Source organism: Papio anubis, chromosome 8 (assembly GCF_008728515.1).
Source record: "Papio anubis isolate 15944 chromosome 8, Panubis1.0, whole genome shotgun sequence".
NCBI classification, from domain to species: domain Eukaryota; kingdom Metazoa; phylum Chordata; class Mammalia; order Primates; family Cercopithecidae; genus Papio; species Papio anubis.
In genome coordinates, this window is record NC_044983.1 from 129848299 (window position 1) to 129875532 (window position 27234).

The 27234-nt window shown below is 44.5% G+C and overlaps 1 protein-coding gene across 6 annotated transcripts in view; it reads right to left on the reverse strand.

Moving 5' to 3' along the window:
- Positions 1-27234, reverse strand: part of ZFAT (zinc finger and AT-hook domain containing) — a 232251-nt gene that overhangs the window by 85213 nt on the left and 119804 nt on the right. For 4 of the 6 annotated variants that reach the window (XM_017962334.3, XM_021942678.2, XM_021942679.2 and 1 more), the window contains 3 exons: positions 25452-25601; positions 21296-21469; positions 2906-2994 (listed from right to left, as the gene is read on the reverse strand). In XM_017962334.3, coding sequence (XP_017817823.1) covers positions 2906-2994; positions 21296-21469; positions 25452-25601 — 413 coding nt within the window. Of the gene's footprint in view, positions 1-1765; positions 2726-2905; positions 2995-21295; positions 21470-25451; positions 25602-27234 lie in introns of those variants that run through there. The other 2 variants (XM_021942681.2, XM_021942680.1) reach the window with 2 other exon arrangements.

Sequence of the window (27234 nt, forward strand, 5' to 3'; positions counted from 1 at the left end):
GAGGCCCAACACTGGACACCAACTATGTAATGGCAGAAGTTAATAATACATATGTGGCCGGGTGTGGTGGCTCACGCCTGTAACCCCAGCACTTTAGGAGGCCAAAGCGAGTGGATCACGAGGTCAGGAGTTCAATACCAACCTGGCCAAGATGGTGAAACCCCATCTCTACTAAAAATACAAAAAAATTGCCTGGCGTGGTGGCCGGCGCCTGCAATCCTAGCTATTCAGGAGGCTGAGGCAGAGAATTGCTTGAACCCAAGAGGCAGAGGTTGCAGTGAGCCGAGATCACACCACTGCACTCCAGCCTGGGTGACAGTGAGACTCCGTCTCAAAAAAAAATTAATAATAATAATAATAATAATAATAATACAAAAGTGAGTGATTCCTGAATTGAAACTATCCCCAAATCCATTTCCTCTGCACATAAACCAGATAGTCCACAATCTTAAAAACAAAACAAAACAGCAACAATAAAAACCAATAAGCATTTCAGGGCAAAAAGGCTATTTCAGCTAGGTCTGGTTAGGGAAGGAAAATGTTTCACAGTGAAAACCAAGGAATGATTGCAAAGTCTAGTAGCAACGCTGCAAAAGCCAGGAAAATAATTAACCTCACTGGGTCTAATTTTCTCACCTACAAAGTGAAATTTGCCTTAGCTCTCTATTCTCCAGCGCAATAATTGCACTAGTCCCCCAAAGAAGTACACCTACACGCTGTGAAATGTGAAATACAGCTCTTAATTTTAAATATGTACACAAATATGCGTAACACTAAAGACTGTTCTTGATTCAGACACGGCCATGATCCCACTAGATAACATATGGGTCCTACCTAAGAAACTCATGGTCAGTATAGGTGATTTTAAAAAGCAGCTATATAAGCAACACCTTTCAACATCCTTAGTTTCTCCAGTTTCTCCCTTTCTGTCCCCAACAAGTAACTGAGAACATGCAGTGAGAAAAGCACAGGACTAGGAGTGAGAGGATGAAGTTCACATTTTAGCTTCTTCACTTCCTGGACATTGAAGGCGTTCCAGCAGATCCCTCTGAGCCTCCCTCTGACAAATCACAGTCTTCAACTACAAGAGAGGGAACGATGAAAATTCACCTCCCACAAGGCTGTTCTGAGCATAAAATAAACTTGCCAGTGGGGAAGGTCCTCGTCACCTCAGAAGTGCTGAATGCAGGTAAGTCAATATCATCATGGTGACTGAAGTCAGTGGATATAGGCATGGCAGAAAAGACTGACAGGTGATCAGTTAGCTTCTCTGAGGTTTAGAATCTTCGTATTTCAAAGATGGAAGATAGTATGTACCAAGAAGGAGATTCTAGATGATGAACATGAAGTTCCTGGTACAGGGCCTGCACACAATGGACATTCAACAAACACAAGCTAGCAGTGTGCTGGTGTAGGATCGCCCAGCTCTCAAGTGCTTTCTTTCTGTGTCCAACCAAAAATCAGGGTGCCCTGACTGCTCTGTGAGCCCAGTCAGCTGTAGGATTTCCCAGTAGGCTTGAACCAGAACTCAAACATTCTCAGGCACCAATAAAAGTATCTAGGTTGTTCGTGGTGAAACCCCGTCTCTACTAAAACTACAAAAATTAGCTGGGCGTGGTAGCAGGCTAACTGAGATACCCTGTAATCCCAGCCACTTGGGAGGCTGAAGCAGGGGAATCGCTTGAACCTGGGACACAGAGGTTACAGTGAGTCAAGACCGTGCCACTGCACTCCTGCCTGGGCAACAGAGGAGTGGACGCCTTCTCAAAAAAAAAAAAAAACACCACAGAGGAGTATCTAGATCGTTGCCCAAGACACCACTGAAAGAAACAAGCCTTGGCCCTGAGCCGAATTCCGTTAACACCCATAACACTCCATACCCTGACCACCTCGCTGTGGACACACCCAAGCGTAACACCGACCCCTGTGCTCTTGCTGTCTGTGGCAAGGACTCAGTAATTGCTTTAAACAAACTACCCCAGCGTTTAGTGCTTCTTTGTTTGGAATCACAACAGGCCCTATATCAGGATGGTTTGGGGCACTGCCTGGTAGGAATTCCACTGCCACTACTTTTGGGGTGATTCCAGCTGCAAGTCCAGCGGGACAAAACAGATGCCCCGCCGTCCCTCCCACGTTCTATGATTCTCTGGGATGAAATGGCAGACACAATTTCAAAAACCATTTTAGAGCAACAAGTTTACAAATGGAATGATTCCTTGCCATGTGTGCCATGTGTGCCATGCTGCTGTGCCAGCAACAGCAGTAATTTTAAGGGTCAAGTTTTCCCAAGTGCTGAGCAGAACATTTTACTGAACAAATTACTGGACCCTAGTTATTGTTGTCAGTCACTGCATCATAAGCAATGGCTAGGCAGGCAAGCATTACCACCCACACTGAAGAAACACCAATTAGAGGCACTAAAAGAATATGGAGGGCCACCATCTCCTGAGCGCCTGCAACATGCTGGGCACTGTGGTGGACACTCCTGAACACAATCTCCAGTTTTTACAACTGCTTGTCGGGTGGGCTTCATCACACCTGCTTTATCAGGTGACTCACCTGTGGCAATCCAGGATCTGAAAGCAAAAATAAGTGTCCCTAAAGCCTGCAAGCCTTCCTCTAAATCATTCCAGTGCTTTTATGCAAAGACTGTGCCTTTTCTTCCGTCTGCATCCTCTTACGCATCTTTGACTTGGTTTCCAAATTACAGAGAAATGCTACGCTTCTGGAACGAGAGAGCACAAATAAACTGCACTACGCCTCAGACCCCATGTGTACCAGCTAAGGGGGCCCCAAAGCGAAGGGAACGCCAACAAATAATGAAAGAATGCTTTCTCCATCTTCACTTTGAAAAGTGATGCCTTTTCTGCCTGAACATCTGCCTCCTTCTCCAGAGCCCTCTTACCTTGAAGGAGACATGCTGCTCCATGTGCCGCAGCAGCTGTGGCTTCTGGGCCGCTGTGTAGTCACACACCGTGCACTTAAACTGCTTCCCTGGAAAGAAGCGAAGGACAAGGTGAGCGTCGCCAGGCCAGCAGCTCCCACTGTGAATGAAGTGCCAGGCATGGAGCCAGGTACACAAAGGTGTTCCTTGCCATGTGAGGATCAGAATCTCAGAAGGGAACAGCAATGAGGTGCACAGGCACAAGGCAGCACGCTCAGTCTTCAACAGCTGGGAGTGGAGAGGTGCTCCCTAGGGACGGAGAGGCACAGCCAGCTCCACCTGGGGAGGCCCCATGAGCAGTGACATTCCATCAGTCTCCTAAAGAAAGAGCAAGGGTGTGTCCAGCTACCCAGAGAGAAGGGCATTGAGGGAGAGGAGCGCACACAGATGAGACTGCAGAGGAATGGACCACAGGGTGCTCAGGAAAGTGGAGCAGCTGCATCTTCCTTCCTGGAGTGTGAGGTCTGCGGAAAGTCAAGAGCTGAGCTGGAGAGGTTGCCGGCCCAGAATGTTAAGGGCCTGGACCATCTCACAAGGACCTTAGACATAACCCTGAAAGTCTGGTGAGTCTGCAGGATGATGGTCAGCAAAGTGCAGGATCTGTGTTGCAGAACTCCGAACTCTGGTTGGAGTGCCAAAGGCATTTTTGAGAGAATGCTAGAAAGAAAACTAGCGAAATGTAAACCACTGCTCTTAAAAAGATTAAGGTTTTAGCAATATTTAAACATTCAATAATGGGGTATGTTAAAACAAGTTAATAGATATATGAGGTACACTATATTTTGCCTCTGATTAGCATAAATAAAACCTCAACAAGCAATAATACAAACATGTGTAACCAAATGTAAATGTGGCCTACTTCCTATAGCAGTAAAGAATTCAACAAGCAGCTTCTAATGGTGTAAACCTCCTCAGGGCATGACACCCGCAGCCACTGTGGCTGGGTTCCCAGAAGCACTGGCTCCTTCTAGAGCGCTCTTGCACCTTTCCCTCTTAGACATTCCCCTCCCCTCTCTTCACTGCCAGCTCACTGGAAACCTGTTCTCACTAGGATGCCAAGCCAGTGGCAGATTTTGGCCTGTATGTTACTGGATGACTCTTAATATGACTCCATTAAGAGTTCACCCTTTGGAAATCGTCTGTTCCTTTGACTCCATAACAATACCCCCTTCTCTGGGCCTCTCTATTCATTTTGAGTATCCCTGAGGCATTCCCTCTCATCAGGGCAGATATCATTAGGCTGCTGATGTTCCACAGTGTTCCAGCCCACCCTCCTAGTCTAACTCTGCAAGCATCCTTGCATATAACTGACCCCTACAGGCTTTTGTAAACCTTTGATGCCAAAATCAGCATCTTCCACTCTAATCTCTTCTCTGAATCTGAGACTTGAGTATACAACTGCCTGCTGGACCAGCTACTTAGCTGTCCCAAATGTCCTAAGCTGGACACATCTTCTTCACCAAACAGCTTCCACCTCCAGCCTTCCCAGTTAATCACCCATCTGATCACCTACATCAGATACCCAGTAGCCTTCCTCAACATCTTTATGGCCCTAACTTACACTCACCTCATTTTTTTCAGCACCTGATTTCATCTCCTAAATATTTCTCTTGTCTGTCTATTTCTCTCTATTTCTAATACCTCCACACCGGGTTAGGTCCTGCTCATTTCTTTCTTGGACAACAGCAAAAGCCCCTAAGCTGGTTTCCTTGCCTTCATAAAACACTACCATCCATCCGTCCATCCGTCCGTCCGTCCATCCATCCATCATCCATCCATCATCCACAACCCACACATCTATCTACACATGCATCCAGATGCCTCATCTTCTAACCAGATGAGCTACAGCATAAACCATCCCACAGTCCAGCCATGAGAACCAACCAATGGCCCCAACTTCAGAGCAAAGTTGACGTTCCAGAGTTCAGCAGAGAAGGCCCTCCAGAATCAGAACCAACTCTCCCCAACCCACCCCGCCCCTCTCTCTGACTTCCTCTTGTGCCTGTCCCCTCTGTATTTAGGCTCATAACAGTGAACTCCTTCAGTTCTCCAAACTTTCTGCCTTGCCTTTGCAATCTCAGACTCCTGAGCCTTTGCTAACATTTTCCATGCCTGAAATGCACTGTCTTGCAGCATCTAGCCATTCTTCCTATTAATTCAGAACTCAAATTGAACACTCCGGTAACTGGGCCAAGAGGCAGCCCTCCACAGGCCCCCTACACACTGTTCACTTGCTTCAGTCTATGCTCCACCTCTACAGCCTTTACAAGGCAGGGGCTGCCTTCAGCTGCCCATGGGCAGGGACCACATCTTACTCATCTTGGTACCCCAGAGCATGAGTGCACACACAGACTGAATATATTCCATGCATTTCATTAAACTGAACTGAGCAAAAATTTTGTACGTCTTATATGAACATCACTCTCAATAAGAGCAGCAAAAGGAAACAAACATTAATATCACAGTTGTATCTTTTATTCCAGGTGAATGAACCCAAAATTCTCAATTTTATTAATTCTGCAAGCCCAAAGCGTAACGAAACTTTTTCACTTGTAAGTCACACAGTTACAATTAGAGAGCAATTAGAACTTAAAAAAAAATACAGTAACATCTTCTTTTAAACATAGGGCCACACATTTCTACACAGCTCCAGTGGAATCTCAGCTAAACACACTTCTCCACTGACACATGGCTCATGTGTGTACAGCATCCTTATGCTGGGCAGCCTGGGCAAAATCGTGCTGTGTTCTTCACCACTAGAGTGGGGGAAGCAGAGCTAATGGAACCATTCTCTAAGTTGATAAATATTCTGTCATTCATTATCAAACACTTGGGTCAAAGAGTAACAGATTAAGTGCTAAAAAAGAGCCCTAAAATGAATAAATAGAATTGCCTCGTTTGAAATCAAGAGTCAGCCTTTTATGGATATACTTCCAAGACTCTGCAAGAGACAAGAAAAGAAGGCAGCAGCTAAAAGCCATCCCTTACTGAAGCATCAGAGCCCTGGCAATAAATATTACCAATGTTTTCAGCAACCATAGCCAGCACCTATCAAACAAGCCTGGGAGAGCACCTGACATAATTGTTTGCTGCCTAATTAAAATAATGGGATACAGATTCATGACTAATCATAAAAGAGTAATACTTTGAGACCGTCAGATGGTTTTCTATCAAGAGATTTCTGAGACTTACAGGCAGAGTTAACTGCAAAACCTAGTATTTACTCGAGGTGAAACTGACCTCAGAATGCTGGGAGATGCACATCGAATGGCTGCATGTGGATGTGAACCACCCAGAATATCAGGGGAAGAAAAGAATGACTACAAAGAAAAGAGGTTGACTGTTAAAAAGTAATTCCTTTTCCCCAAAATATACCTGGCTAGGTCTACCCACTGGACTACTAGGCATCATGAGTTGTGCTGGGGCATGACGTGTACGATCTTACCACGCACCAAAAGCCCAGGAGGCAGGCAGTGTCGCCCTTTCACGGATGAGGACCTGGGATCAAGACTCTGAGTCACTTGTCAGATCACGAAGTGGTAAGTGGCAGAGCCCAGATTTGGCCCCCGGTCTGTTCACCCCAACACCTCCATTCATAGCCACATAAGAATCTTTTCAGCTAATAAGGGTGTGATACAATTTCCCAAATGGAAGGAGGAATTTATACCAGCAATGGCATATCTGTGCCACTAACACATAAGGTGACTACCCATCAGAAGGTGACTACCCATCAGAAAGGACGGCCCAAGAAGAGCCAGTTGCAGGGGAACTATGTTCTCTTTCTGGCCCTGTCCTGCTCACCCTGAGTGACCCTGGGTTCTTTCTTCTATGCTACTCAGAGGCCCCATCAGAAAAATGGGGAGGTAATCCCTGTCTGCTGTGAGGGTGGACTCAGGGACTGGGCCTGCAAGCATCTGAAAAGCAGCCCCCTGAAGGATGAGGCTGGGGGTACATACAGGCGACCCCGCAGTGGACCGTTCAGCTGAGTGCAGTGTCCTCCAGACCTGTACCTCCCTGACACTCCGAGACAATCCAAGTATTCAGTTCTAATTAAGCCAGCCTAAATCAATATACCTAAAACAAAAAGCATAAAAACAGAGCAAAGGAAAAGGTTTGTACAACTATATCAAAGTGTAAGTAAACAGTTGTAATAGCAGAGTTTACAGAAAACCTCCTCCTCCTCCTATTCCCAACACCCTATCTGGCCTCATCTCCACGCAGAGCAAAAGCCAGGAGCTTCGTAGTGGCTGCAGGGCACAGGGGTGTGTGGCTCCCTGTCACCTCTTGGACCTCATGCACTGCCTTCACCTCTCTCCACTCCATAGACACAGTCTACCCACCCACCTCCAGACCTCTGCACCTGCTGTTCCCAGAGCCTGGGGTGCCCATCCCAGATATGCCATGCTCTGTTGCCTCATCTTCCTCAAGTCTCTGTTCAAATGTCACCTTCACACTGAGTCCTTTCAGCCCATTCTGTTTAAAATCACAGTCCCTATACCCCTTTACTGATTCATTTTTAGCATTTCTCAGCTTATATTTTCATACTGAAATGGAATCATTTCATATTCATATTTTTATTTTCATCTCTCAATTTTCTTAATATTCTAGATGTCTTCATATTTCCACTGTAATATACCACACACTTTATTCATTTATAGTGTTTGTTAACTATCTCACTCACGAGAATGTTTGCCTCATGACAGTGGAGATTTTGGGTTTTGACTTTGGTTGCAATCACCAAAGCAGTGCACTGATTCACCTTGGTTGGTCCGTCTGGCACCCTTGCAGGTTGTGGGGACTTTGAGACAAGACTGCAATTTTCATGCCACGTCCTCAGTGCTTGGAGGTGAGAGCATCCTGGAGGTAAGGCTAGCAGTTAATTTATAGGAGCACCCCATTCAGAAGTCTGTTCAGCCACCCTTTCTCCCCTCCCCATAATCAACATGGTCACACGGGGCATCACAAGGGCCAGTGATATGTGGTCCTACCCACCATCTCCCCACTCCAAGTCACAGGAGATTGGACCACGGTGGACAAGAGACTGTAGCTGAGCCTGGAATCAGAACTGTCCAGATATGAAGCTTGTAACTCAGGAGTGGATGAGAGTTGTGTTTTCAGTCTGTGGGTGAAACTAGTAAGCAAGCCAATCCACATGGGGTGAGAGGAGAGCACAGCATAGAGAGACAGAGACAGGACATCAGTATGAAGTAAGGAAGCAGAGAGGACGAAAGGTGGAGGATGAAGACAATCGCCTGGCTGGTTGTGTCCATTCACTCAGCGAGCATTCACGGAGGTGCCGCTGGGTGCCAGGACCATGCCTGACCCCAGGAGATGAGAGTGGACAAGACACCACAGGCCCTGCTTCTGGTGCTCATCACCTAAATGGACAACCAGCAAGTATTCCAACAAATAATTACCAACTGCAACAGGCCACGAAGGACAAAGGCAAGGAGCCATGGTGGAGCATGAGGGAGTGTGGAAGGGGTGCGGCCATGTGGCCAGGCTGTCAGGGAAGGCTTCTGTGAGGAAGCGACGTTACACAAGATGGAAAGGTAAGGAGACCAGCCGCACGAGGAAGAGGTGAACACAGCACTGGGAAGAAGGAACTCAAACACAAAAGCCCTGAGTCTCTGTCAGATTCCAAGTAAGTTTACCATAAATGCCCCTTGGCGAATTCTGTGACCTCAAATGAGTTTCTGTCAACTGCAACCAAGAGTCCAAGAAGTATAGCTGTTGAATGAACCAGTGAATGTATGACTATAAAACACCAAGACCCCAGAAAGCAGGCCAAAATAGGGCTTGACCAAACAGTGTTCTCTAGAGAGGACAGAATCAGATTTAATTAACTGAAAAAGTCCAATGACAGCACACTCTTCTACACAGCACTTTGAACCAATGCTACAAATGCTTTATGACCATTAACTCATTTAACTGTCACAATACCTGTTTGATTTTACGAGCTATCACATAAATAAAAATTATAACATGGTAAGATTTGATACCCATTAAGCTAAGAAACTAGACATTTTTAGTAACAAAGTGTTAAAAATGCAAGAGTTAAGCTGGGACACTTTCTTATTTCTGGTACAATTTTTTGGAAAGGAAGCTGGCAGTGCAATGCACAATTAAAACCACCAAAACAAAATAGCCATCCTGCTCCTGGAAATGTGTCCTAAGGAGTTAATTCAAAAGAAGAAAAAGTTTATACATGCAAGAAAGAAGCCCCTGCCACATAAGTTATAATAATGGGAGGAAAAATGAAAATAACACATTGTCCAGAAATAAGGGAATGGTTATAGAACTCATGGATCACCTTAGTGCAACATATAACTCTTAAACTTGTTATTAATGAACTGTACAAGCAACAAAGGATTATTATAATATTAATAAGAATTATATCTTTTCATTACAACTATATAGCCATTCCATAGGAACATGAATAAGGATTTTTAAAGATTTAAAATAAAGAATTTTTAAAGAATTGTGGGCACACTTGCAGGAAGAGGTTGGATTTTTATGAACGTTGTTTTCATGTTGTCTGCACTCTAACAGAAAAGCATTTCAGATCATTAGCACCCATCTCTGAAAGGCTGAGATGTTTCATCCGTTACTGCACACAAACCAGAAGACAGATCTTTCAACGCAGAGCCATAAAATGATACCCATGGCTTCTGAACTTGAAAGTTCACCGTCTTTTAAAAAACAGCACCCCAGCCTTGACTGGCAGGGCACTGACTTACGGGTGCTCTTTCTGACCAAGTATCTTTCTCCCTCTTCTTCACAAAAAAGAGCCAGTGGCCTAATTTTGCAAAAAAATTTCAGGAGTAGTCGCTTCTTTACCTCTGGGGCAGAATTTCATTTCTGTAAACAGTCAAATGTCATTCTGAGCCACGCCTTGTAAATAAGGACAAAGCAAAGCTGAGTCATACCACTTTTGGAGAAACACTGTTGCAGAACACACACTCCAAGCTGACTGCAAAAGTACTGCCACGGTGGGAAAAAAAAAATCACTGTGGGAACAAAGATTTCCTGGTCAGAAACCACAGAATTTAGAATCTCATTTCCCTATGAAATTCTTTATTTGACCTACAGGCCCAGATGGTAAAAGTCAAAATCATAACAAACTAGATGAATCTCACAACCATACTGTGAAAAGGAAGAAGCCAGACATAAAAGAACACATATTGTATGAATCAACTCTATGAAGTTCAAAGACAAGGAAAAGCACGTTACAGTGCTAGAAGTCAGGGCAGTAAGCAGTTACCTCTGGGCAAGAGAGATGGGCAATGATGTCGCGGGAGTAAGAAATTGCCAAGAGGCTGGAAGTGTGCTGTTTCTTCTAGACTGTAGTTACACAGGTGTGCCTCCTTTGTAACAATCCACTGAGCTGTATACTTCTGAACTGTCTGTGTGTGTGTGTGTGTGTGTGTGTACTTTAATTTTAAAAATGTAAAAAGAAAAATAACACAACAACAAAACAGGCCACCTTCCTTAGAAGGTTCTTGAGAACTGGCAACAAATTTGTTTAAGAAAGGAAAGATGTGTCGTGTAGTTCAAAGATAAACTTTGAGGACTGTATGGCAGTTTGTGGATTTATGCAGTCTGATGTTGCCGGTGGAAGGAAAGGGACCCCATCAGTGTTCCTGGCCCTGTAGTTTTCAGTTAGACGTCTTTCTGAGTGCTAGGCTCGCTAGAGGTTTCCACTGCAGACACCGCAGCTCTTTCTGGAAACACAGTGTCTCACTAGCAGCTCCATTTCCCTTTAAAAATGTGTGATTTGGTTGAACTCTCCTTCAAAGATGGGGATGCAGGCACGAAAATGTCATTTCCATTATTTCTGTTCATCTCTCCAAAGGTGAGGCACATCTTCGCAAATCTCTCTCCGCTTTCAAGTGTTCTTTTGGAAGGAGCCTCTTTCTTTGCCTAACCATGAGTGCTGGGACTGCATGTCCATGACTGATGAAGCAAAGCTGACCTCTGTCCTTTTGAGCACTGCCTGGGCCTGGGAACTGGATGCTGGCTGAATTCAAGGATCACCAGACAGTGAAAGCCAGCACAGGGTCTGGAGTCAGAGAATCCTGAGCTCTGCTCTTTACCCCAGCCTTAGCCAGGTAAAATGTTACCCAGGCTATCCTGTTAGAAAGGGAAGAGGGGACTTGAAAATAGGAGAAGGAAAGAAGAAACAGGAATACTTGTTATCCTGCCTCAGGTTAGATAAAGAGATGTGACCAAACCTAAGAGAGCTCAGACTTAAGTTCCTGTTGACTCTCCACATGGAAGGAAAGGGGGATAGCAATGTGGTAGGTGGGGGAGCCAGCACGGTACCTGCCTTGCTGAAGCCCCTGGGCTCAAGCAGGAAGTTATTCCCAGCTGGACATGGAAGCACAAAGGCACCCATGTTGCCCTAGACCTCTGAAACTCAGCTGTAAGGGAGCCACAGGCTGAGCTCCCATTCTCTGCTTCTGAAAAGAAAGGCAATCGCTCCCTGCCTCCTGGCAGCTGTGGGCGGGCCACCGTGGGATCTGTGAAGCCCTAGCCTGGCGACTTGGCACTGGCACTATGTGTGGCACCTGTTGTTCCCTTTGTTTCTTACTATAGCCTCATCTGCTTGGTGACTTTCCCTGAGGATGACTCCAGCTGCTTGCTTACTTTAAATGGAGTTCTATATAAAACTAAGAAGGAATGGAATGGTAGGAAAAAAAACTTAAAACGTCACCTTCAGCTTTTGGCATCTGGATTCCATCAGAACACAGAGAGAGACAGCAACGAAAAATTCCTTGGAATTTAAGGCAACTTGTTTGAAGTATCTGCTAAATTAAATCATCCTTGCCAAATCAAATTTTATGTGCACCTCAAACCTGAAGGAGCTCTAAAGTACTTACAGGAAAGAATTTCCATAAATCTCAACTGTTATTAGTAATACTATTCTAGAGGTATAAAAGTAAAAATGCCTCCTTATGACTGTTTATCCAGTCTTACTGAAAAAGGTGGTATTTTACATAAGTAAATTTTCAAGAGTTTTTAGGAAATTGACTTTAACTTTTTTTCAGGAAACTGACTTTTACCCTTTTCAACAGTGATACTCTTTAAATATTAACTATTGCATTGTGCCTTCCTAATAAGAGAATATTTGAAAAAAAAAGTGATTTAATCTTTCCCAGATGATGTAAATTAACTGCTACAAGTATCCATTCTTATACTGTGTCATTAAGAGCTACTGGTTCATGCGCCAGAGGAAAGGGTACATGAGCTGACACCCACAGTATGAACCCAATTAATCTTCCCGCAGCCCCATGCTGTGGGTTGATAATGGCCCTCCCAAAGATACCCAGATTCGAATCCCCAGAACCTATACATGCTACCATATATGGGGAAAAAAAAAAAAAAGGAGTTTACAGATGTGATTAAGCCAAAGATCTTGAGCTGGGGACTAGCCTGGCCTATCCAGATAGTCCTAGTGAAATCACAAGGGTCCTTATAAAAGGGAGGCAGGAGGCTTGAAGTCAGAGAAGGAGTGTGGCGATGGAAGCAGAGACAGAAGAGATTGGAAGATGCTGGACTGCTGGCTTTGAATATGAAGGAAGGGGTCCATAAGCCACAGAATACAGAGACAGGTTCCCCTCCAGAGTTCCTAGAAGGAATGCAGCCCGGCTGATACCTTGATTTTAGATCGCTGACCTCCAAACTACAATATAATACATCTGTGTTGATCTAGGTCGCTAACTTTGTGGTAATTTGTTACAGGAGCCACAGGAAACATGTAACATCCATGTTACAAATGGGGATCACTGTTCAAGACTGTTCAGGCAAGAAGTGATTCCAGTCTGGGCCTGCCTCTGGAGCCCAAGGTTCTCCCTACTCTACCTCCTCACTTCTCCATGTAGCCCAGCACACAGAGGTTTGCTGCCTCATGTAAGAAAAGCATCCTACAGGAAGCATAACAGGCATTTTGCAGCAAGTGTTTTGCAAAGCACACATCTTCACAGTTCTAGCATCTGTGGGGATTTATGCAGTGGCAAATCGGAACAGAAATAGCTACAGCAATAAAAATACAGTTAAAGAAGTCTCTGTACTTTAAAGGCTGAACTTCAAGCAACCGCAGACTTAGGGCCTGATGATTCTCTGTAATTAGTACATCAGTTTTGATATAAGGAGGGATGGATCAGCATGAGACAGAGGTGGAAAGAAACCGAAGGCAGTGCAAAGCCACATAAAGAACAGAGCACAGCACCAGGGCTAGATGAAAGTTATAGACACTGTGCCAGACATTTGCAGCTGAGATCCTTCTACCTGGTGAGGTTTTAGGTAGCCAAGCCTCATTAAAAAGTTAAATCTGTATATCAATCTAAGCTAATTGCTCAGTTAGCTGCGTAGTTCATTTTATAGTATGGGGTCACTTATTCCTAACGGATCTTGTGGTTTATAAAAACCTGAGAAAAAGAGCTATATATGAACACAAACAGGGTGAACCTATTAAAAATGGTATTTATGGGCCCTGAAATTAGCCCTACCTTCTCCCATCGATCACCCAGACTCCAGCCCAAGGATAAGCAACAGAAACCTACCATGTTCATCCAGTAGCCACACTTCCACACCTGCCCCTTCACCTTTTCTCCAAGGGCAAGTAGGAGGAAGGACAAGGGGGACAAGGATGCAGTAGAAAGACCGTCTCACTAAAACCTTGCAAGTTAACCTTGTAAGATCAACCCAGCTAGGTGCTCAGGGACCATTTTCTATTTACTTCCTGGTTCTGTTTTTAGAAGCAAAAGGCCATGGGGCTACTTTATCCTAGAGTGGCTTTGCTTTTTAGAGGACAGGGGAGGAAAACAAAGCAAAACTCCGCACTCAGATCTCCTAGAATATTTTCATCTACAGCCATGAGCTCTCTTATCATAAACTGAAGAAGGGACAGAAAAAAAGGGTACTTACTCCACTCAAACCTAATTTCCATACTCAAATCTCCACTTGCCATTACAAGAGTGCTTGAAGCCTGGATAATTCTTTTCAAATTTTACCCCAAAACTTCTTAATTAAAATGTACAGGGGCAGTCTGGATCAGGGGAGGGGAGAGACCCAAAGGAATCAGTAATAAACTCCAAAGACCTTTTTATTTCATGATTTGAGGATTCCTGTTTGATTACATAACATAAAGGCACTGTACAGCTTAACCTTCCCCATCTGCTATGGGTGGGCAGAATCACATATAAACCTCCAGATAGCACATCATGTCTAGGCCTTTTTAAAGTCAAAAGAGGGGAACTACATTACAGCATGATCTTTGCATTAAATCCTTCCATCCTGTTGGCATACACACAAAGGGTTTAATCGGGCCCTTTATAGATCAGTGTCTCTCTCTGTACATATTGACTGGCAAATCTTTTTAACTGAAACCTTCACCCAGAACGAGCTATCTTTTCTAAGGTACAATAATGAGTTCCTTCGGGAAATAGGAATGCCACAAATAGGGATATATCACTTTAAGTAAGCCAGCAAATGTGAAAAATTGGATTCACAAGTAGTTAGAAGAAAGGGTAATTGTAATTACTCAATTCCTTTTTACTTCATTAAAAAATGCCCAAGAAGATTCACTTAATGGTGAGTTCCTTGACCATATTTTAAAATACCTAATTCACAAGCATTTGATTTAACAGAACTATCTAAGATGAAACAGAGAAAATAATTGACACTTTGTGAGTACTACTACATCCCAGCCATTTTATGCAAGGCACTTTACATTTTCCACTCATTCAATAAACACAAATTTATTGAGTGCCTCTGATAAGCCAAGCCCTGTTCTAAGTGCTGAGGATACAAAATAAATGTAGTAAGTCGAAAATCCCTGCTTGTGAAGCTTACAATCTAGTGGAAGACACGAAACTTCATAAATAAGGAAATTATACAGTACATTGGAGAAGGGTTGGTTTAAAGAGAAACAGTAAAAAACATGAAAGAGAGTATGAAGTAATTAGTGGGATCGTTCCAGTAATAGAGACAAAAAAGTGGTAAATAAGGAAACTATATAATACACTAGAGAAAGATAAGCCAAGGAGAGCAGCACAGGAAGCCACGGGCGTCTGGACTAGTTGGTGGGGTATGGAGACTCTCTACACGGAAGCACCGAGGGAAGACTCATTCCGAGTGACTCTTCAATAAAGACCTCCAGGACATGAAGGAGGTATCCATTCAGACAGGGAGAAAGAACACTGCATGCAGAGGGAAGGGCCAAAGCAAAGCCCTTGAGATGAGCACATACCTGGCAGGTGTGAGGAACAGGAATGAAGATAGGCCGGGCATGGTGACTCATGCCTGTAATCCCAGCACTCTGGGAGGCCGAGGCAGCCAGATCACCTGAGGTCAGGAGTTCAAGACCAGACTGCCCAACATGGTGAAACCCCATCTCTACTAAAGATACAAAAAATTAGCCGGGTGTGGTGGCACATGCCTGTAATCCCAACTACTCGGGAGGCTGAGGCAGGAGAATTGCTTGAACCTGGGAGGCAAAGGTTGCAGTGAGCCTAGATCATGCCACTGCACTCCAGCCTGGGCAACAAAGCAAAACTCTGTCTCCAAAAAATAAAAATATAAAATAAAGGGAATGAATGCAATATGTCTGGAGAGATGCCAGTTGGGGGAGACTAGAAGGAGAAGAGGTCAGAGAGACGGGGGGATCAAGCAGGTCATGGTGAAGAATTGGGCTTCCACTAAGAATGACAGCAGATAGACAGGAGGGTTCTGAACAGAGGAGTGGCATGACCTGGCCTTTGTTTCCACAGGATCACTGGCTGTTTTGTTGAGAATGGACTTGTGGGGACCAGGAGAGGTTCCAGGGAAAGGTTAGGAGGCGAGTGGCATGACCTGGCCTTTGTTTCTACAGGATCACCGGCTGTTTTGCTGAGAATGGACTTGTGGGGACCAGGAGAGGTTCTAGGGAAAGGTTAGGGGGCTACTGCAAGAATGGAGGCAGAGATGACAGTGGCCTGTACAAAAAGGATGGCATGAGGGTGCTGAGAAGCAGCAGAACTCTGGATCATGTTAAAGACAGAACACACAGGATTTGCTAATGGATCATGTATGGGGTATGAATGAGACAGTCAAGACTGACCCAATGCTTTTGACCTGGGCAAAGGAAAAGGAGTAGCCATTTCCCAAGATGGGGTACAACAGGGGTTGGCAACCTATGCCCGAGCACCAAATTGAGCCTGCTTTCTGCTTTCATACAGCTGGGAGTTAAGCTTGGCTTTTACACTTTCAAAGTTTGTAAAAATAAAAACAACAAAAAAGAGAAAACTGGATGTAGCACTCAAAGCCAAAAATATTTACAATCTCTTTACAAACGTTGGCAACCCCTGGGTGGGGTCTAGGGAGGAAGATTAGGAGCTTAGTGTTGAGCACCCTAAGCTCGGGGGGGCCAGGTGGGCATCCAAGTGCAGATGTTGAGTGGGCAGTTACAGACAGGGCAGTGCCAAGGCTGGGAGGAACAAGAGGACTGGAAATCCAAGCGTGGAAGCCTTCTGTATTAGTCTGTTTTCACACTGCTGATAAAGACCTACTTGAAACTGGGTAATTTATATAGAAAAAGAAGTTTAATGGATTCACAGTTCCATGTGGCTGGGGAGGCCTCACAATCGTGGCAAAAGGCACATCTCATATGGCGGCAGGCAAGAGAAAATGAGAGCCAAGAGAAAGCGGAAACCCCTTACAAATCCACCAGATCTCGTGAGACTCATTCACTAGCATGAGAACAGTATGGGGGAAACTGCCCCATGATTCAATTATCACCCACTGGGTCCCTCCCACATCACATGGGAATTATGGGAGCTACAATTCAAGATGAGATTTGGGTGGAAACACAGCCAAACCATACATCCTCTATCTAAATGGTGTTTAAAGCCATAAGACTGGAGGGATCACCAAAGGTGTGAGGAAAAAAAGAACATGCGGTGGCTCACGCCTGTAACCCCAGCACTTTGGGAGGCCGAGGCAGACAGATCACTTGAGGTCAGGAGTTTAAGACCAGCCTGGCCAACATGGCGAAACCCCATCTCTACCAAAAATACAAAAATTAGCTGGGTATGGTAGCACATGCCTGTAATCCCAGCTATGGCAGGAGGCTGAGGCACAAGAATCAGTTGAACCCGGGAGGCGGGGTTCAGTGAGCTGAGATCGCACCACCGCACTCCAGCCTAGCTGACAAAGTGAGACTCTGACACAGCGGGGAAAAAAAAAAAAAAAAGAACAACGCTCATAGACTGAACCCCATGGCCTCCGAGAGGTAGAGATCAGAAAGCTAAGGCAGAACCAGGACAGGATGCTGAGGCAGGGCAGCCAGGAGAACAGGAGGTTGCCAGGCAAGCATGGGGTACACTTCCTGTCTTTTGATCCTCAGACCCACTCAACAAAAGAGTATACCTATCCCAGTTTACTGATGAGGAAAGTGAGGTTCAGAGAAGTAATCTGACCAAAATCACCCTACTAGGAAGGGGTAGACAGACCCACACCCAAGCCTCTCTAGCTCTACCTACTCTACACGGCTTCTCTACAGAGCAACCAACTGAGTTATTACTCATACCACAAATACAACTAAAACCAAATAATTCCAGGCAGGCTGTAAGGCAATCTTTGCTTCTCAGTAAAAAGCTAATTGTATGGTTAAAGGCTGAGAGTCTCATCAAGACAACCAAGGCACCTGTACAAGCACAGGTGACCAATGGATTTAAAGCATGTTACAGACATCGTCAAACAGCTTACAAGGTCATCCCCAGGGATAGTCCTAACTTGATGAACAATTCTGCAGTTTATCTAAAGGAGTAATAACTAAATGAGAAAAACTATGTAAGCTTCATAAAAAAATAAACTTTATTGGATAACAATAAAGTTAGTCACTAGAACAGCTTGAAAAATAAGGTACTAGTACAAAAATCACTGAGACAGACCAAAATCTCAGAATTAGACCCAATATCTTCGGAAATTCTGGCACTGAAAAATAAAATTGAAAGGACTGATTTCTCTATAAATATACTGAGTCGATGATAACCGTTTGGAAACAAAGATTCCTACCACATACCATATGCTAAAATAAATTGCAAGAATATTAAATTTCATAAATGTTATGTAATCATAAACTAAAACTCAAAGAAAAAGTAAAAGAATATAGCCCCAAACTGAGGAAGGTTTCTTTTGACAGAGAGAATCATGGAAGATGAAAACATAAAGGAAAATAACTTTAAATGAACCAAGTTATTTAACTTGTATATAAAAAGATACCATAAACAAAACATAAAGGCAAATGATGACAAAGTATTAAGTACAAAGAGCTCTAAGATGTCAACAGGATAAAATATGAGCACTACAGAAATGAATAAGAGATGTAAATAAACTTTTTTCAAAGTTTCTATAATAAACATGTTATGGGAGAAAATTAAAAAGGAAAAGACTCACCTACAGCTTAATTAAAGCTACATCCTAAATCAGCAATGGAGCTAGAACAAGGGGTCCCCGACTCAGCACTCTGTTTACCAAGCCAGCCCCAGGCAAAACATGAGACTGGTAAGCGTCAAAAGAGAAACACAAATAATGAAGTACAGCAGCCCTGTGGGAAAGCAATCATCTCGAATTCAAAAATAAAGCTGTACTGGCACCTCCTATTTCCATCCCCTTAGCTTTACTTTACCCCTTTCTTCCTAGAATCAGAGGATTGAGGCTAAAAGAAACCCAAGAAACATTAAGGTATCCTTTCCTTATTTTGCAATGTGACAAAACTGAGACCCAAGTAGTGGCAGAAGTTGGCACTGAGGCAAGCTACCTGTCCCAGTGGTCCTCTCACTGCACCTGATGACTGATGCCCTTCTTTTTTTGGGGGGAGGGGGGTTGGGGGACAAGCTACCTGTCCCAGTGGTCCTCTCACTGTACCTGATGACTGATGCCCTTCTTTTATGGGGGGAGGGGGGTTGGGGGCAAGCTACCTGTCCCAGTGCTCCTCTCATTTCGCCTGATGACTGATGCCCTTCTTTTTTAGGGGGAGGGAGGTTGGGGGACAAGCTACCTGTTCCAGTGGTTCTTTCATTGCACCTGATGACTGATGCCCTTCTTTTTTGAGGGGAGGGGGTTGGGGGGAAGGGTCTCACTCTGTCACCCGGTCTGGAGTGCAGTGGTGCGATCTTGGCTCACTGCAATTTGCGCTTCCAGTCTCAAGCAATCCTCCCACCTCAGCCTACCAATTAGCTGGGACCACAGGCATGAGCCACCACGCCCCCTTAATTTTTTGTATTTTTGGTAGAGGCAGCGTTTCACCATGTGTCCCAGGCTGGTCTCAAACTCCTTCGTTTCAGGCAATCCACCCGCCTCCCTCGGCCTCCCAAAGTGCTGGGATTATAGGCGTGAGCCACTGCGCCCAGACTTGATGCTCTTCTTCCCAGACAACTGAAAAGTGTTGAAAACTAAGACATGACTTTACAAATACCTCATCCTCCCAAAAATGTCAGCAGAAAGAAATAAAGAAAAACAATACAAATTTCCAATGTTTTGTTAGAAAATACTTCACAATGTTTGAATACCATTCCCTTTTAGGAGATGCATTCCTGCTTTGACGAGACATCTTTGTCCATCTGAACTCCCTTTCCTGCCGAAGAACTCAGAGAATCATGACAGGGAGGATAGGCTGAGTGTGCTGCTCTGGACCCGTGACACCAACTACTCACACCGGCCCCATCCCTCCACATCAGTTGGTCCAGGGTCTGCCAGATTAAACGGCTTCTATCTGCTCAAAGGCTTTTTAGCACAGAGCCTGGACTGCAGAACCAGGCATGAGACCGCGGAACCCTGTTCAGTGCCTGTGAACGCCTTCTTGACCCTGTCACCATGGCCCACTGGATACTCCAGGCTTCCCTGCCTCTGGGAACAGCTGCTCTTCATTACGGAAGGACTGCAGTAGTTATGTGCTGTCATCTTAAGAAATGTAATTCTTGCCTAAATGTTCAGGCAGCTGAGCGGTCAGCAAGGCTTATTGTTTGTGGAGGCATAGAATCATAAAAAACCACATGACTTTAGAGCTTTCATTATTCAAGTATGACTGCTTTACTGCCATTGTATTTTTAATTTTGATTACGGATTTTTTTTTAGAGAGAGAGTACTGCTTAAGTTTTAATAGTTATGGTTCTGGTTCTTTTTCAGCCTTAGGCAAGCCCTTGATCCTTAATTCTGATGAATCCCAGCCAAGCATTCAGCCTTTGCACTGAGTCCCTCGAGCTCACCTGAATTCTTGCCGAGGGCCCAACCCACACACACACAGCAGGACTGATTTTCAGAACAATCTTAAAATAAAGATAGAACTTAAGAGCTACATCATCCACTAAATTTTGAAATTAGACATCACTGTTGAAATAATTTTGATTTTTAGAGTAAACTCCAACTTTTATACATAATTTTGGTAAATAACAACACATTTATAAATGAAGTTTATTAATCTTGTTATATGAAGTATTTACAAGTCCCTCACATAACTTGTCTTTCTGAGTAAAATCTTAAATGTGAAAAGTCTCTTATGGTTTGGCTGCCTGTCTTCCTAGAACACATCTTCTTTCCCTCTATCCAGCCTATGCCAGGGAAACTGTGCCTACCATCCACTGAGCTCCCCACCTACCTCGACCCATGACCTGCTCCCAGGGCTCCCGAGCTCACCTCCATCACCACACTTAAATCTTTACCATGGCCTGCCTGCTCCTCTGTCCTGCCTTCCAGATTATGAACTCCTTGAACGCAGGAATTGGTCTCTACTTGACCTGGTATCCCTAGAACCTACCTCCATGGCTAGCACATATAAGAACTCAATCAATTGTTCTTAATGAATGAATGAAATTAGAAATCCACTTAAGTACATTTTATCTAGATCAAATCTGCCCAAATGTTGGCTTTATTTTAGACTTGGTTCCACCCCTGAGGTGGCTTGGATGATAAGAGCCTCACTTGAAAAAATCAGGCCAGGTGTGATCAAGGTTGCCTCTCAAGATCCTTGAGCTCCAGGTGGGGATGGAGGGCTGAAGAGGATGGAAACTTCAGAACCACAGATCAAGGCTTCCTGAAGACGCCTCCTTCCCTGAAGCAGCTTCCTTCCCTGCATAGCCCTGCCACGGGCACAGACATACCCAGTAAGTGTTTATCCTGCACCTGCTGGAAGTGAGGCACTGAGCACAGGACTGGGAGACAGGCAGGCCAGGCCTTCACCGCTCTTTCAGAAGCTCCTTCTAATGGGCACGTGCTCTTTCCTGCCTCCAGTACAGCAAGTTTCTGATGAACTGGAACACCAGCTTCAAATTACATATTTAGGGGGGAAAGTTCACCCTGGGGTTTACTCACCATCTGCAGTGTGAAGGAGCTTGTGACTTTTCAGTGTCCCTTTTGATTTGAATTTCTTGCCACACATGTCACATAGGTGGGTTTTCTCAGTGCTATGACGATTCATATGAGCCTTGAGGTTACTCTTGCTACGAGTTGCATACTCACACAAAGAACACTTGAAGGGCTTCACACCTGCCAAGGGAAAAATGTATATATCTATCTCTATATATTTACATATGTGTATGAATATGTGTGTGTGAATCTGAAGGAATATATATATATCCATATCTAAATACACTTATAGATATGTATATATAAAACATCCACGTTGAACACAGCGGTATACTGGCTAGGCCCTAACGCACCACACACTTCCCATGCCAGGCTCTTCCCCAGGCTGTGCCTTCCTCCTGGGATGCCTTTGCCTCCTGGGATACCAGGTGCCTCCACCCTGCAGCTTTCTCTGACCTTCCTTGGTAGATTTCCCTACCTCCCTATCAATGTTCCCAACTCCTGTAACTCTCTACTAGCTGAAACGTTCACTGCACACTACAGTGAGTCCTTCATATCTGCCCTCTCCCCATAGTCTGGGAACTCCTTGAGGACAGAGACCCTGAGCATCCTGCAGAACAGTCACTAAATTCAGTTGAACTGAGCTGAACTAAACACAAAGGCACCAAGGCCCTTTGCAAAAAATCAAAAAGATCAGGCACCAGGACCAAATGTGGAAGCACATTTGCTTTGTAAAACAAATCAAGCTTTACCAACTGGTGGTGGATGAGCTGATGACTCTGACTGTAGGGGCATCCTGGCATTCACCACTCCTTCATTCACCAACTGTCTACTGAGGACCTATTTTCATAGTAGGCACTGAGGATTAATCTTGAAACTGAGAAGAGTGAACCCCAGCCTTCACTGTCCGGTGGGAGATGCAGACAGGTAAACAGGCTGTTACAATATGGTGTGTGATGCGCTATAGGGACAGGGGCTGGGGCCTGGGAGAAGGGCAAGGAGGGCAGGGAACACACCTGAACACAGTAATGAAGCAGACAATTTTTAGTGAGCCAAACATTTTCACCCATTATTTACACTACCGATGACTTTGCAGTTGAGGAAACCAACACTTTAAAGAGGCTGAGGGCAATGCCCAGGGGCACAGAGCTGAGATGCACATCGGGGTCTGATGTTCCTTAGGGCCCACGCAAAGCCCAGCTCTGGCCTGGGTTTCTAGACATGAAGTAATAATCTAACCATAAGCATCAACAAGCTGTGTGCCCTTGAACTCATGTTTGGATCACAGTTCTCATCTCTGTAAAATGACAGGACCAGGAGTCACTTCCCAAGAAGCCTTCAGGGCACCAGATCCGTTGTTCTGGGTTGGTCATTTACAACACACTCTCACAAGAGCGGGGCCACAGCCGTGGTGCTAGCCTGGGTCAAGCGGCATCTCTCTGTATCTCACATGACCCTCAGCAGGCATTTCACCCCGAGTCAAAGCTACAGATGGCTCAGAACTACCACCACCACAGAGGAGAAGCCCACAGTAACCATACATAGAAGGAACATGGTGCATCCCTGCTGTCTTTAGATCCTTCACAAATGTGTGAACAGCCGAGTATATTCAGGCACTATTTGACCTGGTGTTCTTTCTAAAACATTAAGAGAACTCAAAAATGAAGACATGCACTGTCTTCCAATCCTGGAGAAGCCAAATTCCTAATTTCTGTTCCTCATTATGACTAGAAAGAGAAGAACCAAGCAAAGCAACACAGAGACTGAAGTACACGTATTTCCATTAACATCTTTGCACACCCATGGGCCGGCTGTGGAACCCTGGGGAGTCACCTCAACAACTCCACACTTCCGTGTGCTCTGGGACATACGGTCATGGAAAATGAGATGGTGCAAGTCAACCAGCTGTGCATCTCCAGATCATCCACAACATGGCATTCACTGCAAGGCGACATACCAAGACACTGTCTACTCTAAATTCTCCCCTAAGAGCCAATGTTTAGAACTGCTGTCATGGATGGGCCCCAGGTACATTGCTAGACTATTAGGAAACCTTGAACAAAGTTGCAGGTCCTCTAAGCAACAAATGTTGCAGGTATGCACAAAATTCTACACAAAGGGTTAATTTCTGTGACTACAGTCAATACCTGTGTTTTCTGTTTTTCTTTCTTTTTTCAATTTAATTTTTTGGGTTTTTTAATTTGTTTTTCTTGTCCTATGTGTTAAGAGTAAACGGAGACAAGAGATATTTTATGGTACAGGGGATCAATTCCAAAGAACCCCATTGTAGTGTGTGTACTGATACCCTGTTTCCTTTGTGATTCCATCATTACAGAGAAAGTCACAAATTAGAAAAAAGAAAAAAACAAAGATGCCAGGATACAGCAGCCTTTGGCTTTCTGAATCTTTATCAATTCTGAAGTCGCTGAAAATATTAGATTACTTTCAAATGGCAAATATGCAGCATTACTGCATCATCACAAGTATTTACTTAACACAATAGCATCAGCCATGTATTAAGTACCCAATATATGCTAAGCCTTCTACTGTGGGTTTTACATAAATTATCTCGTTGATCCTTGCAACAAACCCCAAGGCAGATCACATTATAGATAAACAAACTGAGTTTCAGAGAGAAGGAATTATTTGCTCATCATACATGGTGAGGGTGGAATTTGAACCCAGTTCTCTCACTTCTTCTCATGTGAGTACAATTAGTTTGATGCCTTGATAAGCCCATAATCTCCAGCCTCCGCTCGACCCTCTGTGCTTCCATCAGGGTCAGCTCCCTGCTGATTCCCATGAATGCCACTCCAAGTCTGCCTTCTTGGCATTCTTTGCTGAGCAAACTGTGACCATCAGCTATGAATGCCTTCAACTTCATAACAAAGAAACAACACGTGTATATACGCGTACCTGCTACCACCCTCACCCCCTTCACTCCTGTCTCAGTGTAGGAGGGGCCTCCTCCTCCAGAAACAAGTCAGTACAGAAGAGAAGAGCAAAGGTTTTGGAATCAGATGGCATTGGTTCAAATCCCAGTTCACCACTTTGTCAGCTGTGTGACCCTGGGCAAATTACTTCACCCCTCTAAGCCTCATTTTCCTCATTGGTAAAATGGGGATGGTAACAGCACCCACCTCTAAGGTTGTTGAGAATACTGACTCCAATAACGTGAGTCAAACACTGAGCACTGGCATCATTATATGCTGGTAAACAAAAAAGTAGCTTCCCACCTTAGAATTTATTTCAACTCCTTCTGCCTTCTCCACGTTCCCAACCTGTCAGTTACGGTTCTCCTTACTGAACCATCAGTCTCTCTCTCCCTAATAGTTCCTTCCCTAGGACCTATAAATAGGTCATTTCATGCAATATTGTAGAAAATACTTCATCCTTCATCCCTCTCTAGTCTTTTTTCCTACTGCAGCATTCCAGGTTCCTAAATAACAGGCAGGGATCTGATGTAGGTGTCTGGAAGGGTTTTCCCTGGCCCCTCAGCTCCTACCCTAGTCCCCAGGAGGGCCATGTCCTTACACAGTGGGAGAAAACAAAGGTGACGGTCTGTTGCGCTAGCAGAATCTTCACTTCCAACTTCCCAAAGCCTGAGAGTGGCCCTGCACTTCCCTTCATCGGCAAGCAACCCGAAAGCACAGCCCATCTTCTTCTCTCCATTCCCTCATCTCCATCCTGCACTTCCCCCTTCTGAATTCCTTCTCCACAGCCTGAATGGCAACACTTCACACTGCCGGAATGGGAGAACTACTTGCTGCCCTCCTTCCTTCATTCATAATCCCAACAGTTCTGGGAAACCTGCTATGCACAGGGCACAGGCTGGGCACTGGAGCTCCTGCCATGAATAAGACTCTGGTGTTCCTGTTCTCAAGGTACCTACATTCCAGCAGGGGAGTCGTGGTGATTTATTTCACTACAATTGCAATGAGACCTATGAAGGAGTGCACACCTCTACTCATTGCAATTGCAACTAATCGATTAATAGTTTAAATTACTGTTTGTAGCTGGTTGATGGACACACTTCTCAGTGTGCTAAGGAAATTCTAACAGCAGGGATGTGAAGATATGGCTTCCTCTTAATGTACTCTCAAAATGAAGGATGGAAGCACAAAGTTAACAAGGTACCCAATTTGGAAAGATGAATACTCACCTTCATGAGCCCAAATATGACGCTGAAGGTCTGAGCCATTCTTCATGAAATAAAAGTCACAATATGGGCATTTCATGGCTCTCTTTCCAATTAGCCCTTTCAGCTGAACCCTCCTCCCGAGAACCTCAGAAATGGTGCTCATGGAGACCTCTAGAAGAAAAGCAGGATGTGAGAAGGAGTCAGAGGAGTCAGGGGAAGTTAGACATAAATAAACCTCATCGCTAAGCAGCACCGCAGGAGGAATCAAGGTGTGCCTCATGGTGTCCAGAGACAGGATTTTCACCTAAAAAGTTAAACCAGAATCAAATCAAGTCTCAGATCTCAATATCTGTTAACATCACATTTGAGGAATGGAGAAGCAACATCACAAGGCAATAATCACACAAATGCAGAAACTGAAATTGTCTATAGGAAAAGTGACTTAGTTTCCCCCATAAGTAAACGTCATGGAAAAAAGCACAAGGGGGGCACTAGAGAAAACAAGAAACAGAAACGTAAGGAACAAAGCCACTAGATGCAAATGTATGGATGCTGGTTCAAGTGAACCAACAGTTAAAAAGAAAAATCCTGGCCAGGCGTGGTGGCTCACGCCTGTAATCCCAGCACTCTGGGAGGCCAAGGCGGGTGCATCACGAAGCCAGGAGATTGAGACCATCCTGGCTAACACGGTGAAACCCTGTCTCCACAAAAAAAAAAACAAAAAAATTAGCCGGGCATGGTGGCAGACGCCTGTAGTCCCAGCTACTTAGGAGGCTGATGCAGGAGAATGGCATGAACTCAGGAGGCGGAACTTGCAGTAAGCCGGGATTGCACCACTGCACTACAGCCTGGGCGACACAGTGAGACTCTGTCTCAAAAATAAATAAATAAATAAATAAGAAAAATCCTGAAGAAATTGGGGAAATTTTAAACAGACTTATAATAGGTGGCAATAATCAAGCAAAAAGTTGATCCTGTTTGCTTTATCGGTGACACAGTAGTTATGTTGAAAGCAATCCTTATTAGTTAGAGATGCATTTTAAAGGTTTTTATGGAGGAATTACATGCTGTCTGGAATATACTTTAAAATATCCTAGAAGAAGAAAAGTGTGTATGGTGGATACATGAAACAGTTTGACAAAACGTGGGTAACTGTGGAAGCTGAGTGACAGATACAGGATGTTCCCGGCATTGTTCTGTGTGCTCCTGTATTTGGGGATTTTCTGGAATAAAAAGTTTAAAATAATAACAAAATAATGTCTTACATCTGTTCATCAGCAAAGGCTAGCTGTTTTAAGAATAACTTTGGCTCACATTGGATCCCATGTCACTTAGGACATGAGTTAACATGAGGAGGACAGAGCTGGGCCTTCAGAGAAGCACACAGCCCACACGGTTCCCACACAGACGAAGGCCTCACAGCTCTGTCCATTCCCAGCTGAAACATGAGTGTTAGTACCCTTCTGTTATTTCTTTATCTTTCTCCATTTATAGTCAGCGAGTCAGTCCCCTTATACCAAGAGCAGATACAAAATAAAGAACAGGAAAAAAGACACATGTATGAAGGGAGAGGCGCATTTAGAAGGAATATCTGCTACTCCCTCATAAAACACACAACACCCTCATCTGCTTTCTCAAGCCTGCCTGTGGAGGCACTGGAGATCTGGGGATAAGCCTCGCCTCAGGGAGCCCCTGGGAGTGGCTGGAGAGTCACAGTGACTGGAGCACAGTGGTCAGTGCGCTGTGTATGACGTTAGCAGGGGCTGGGGGTGGACCCTCAGCCAGACTGGAAGCTACAACAGCC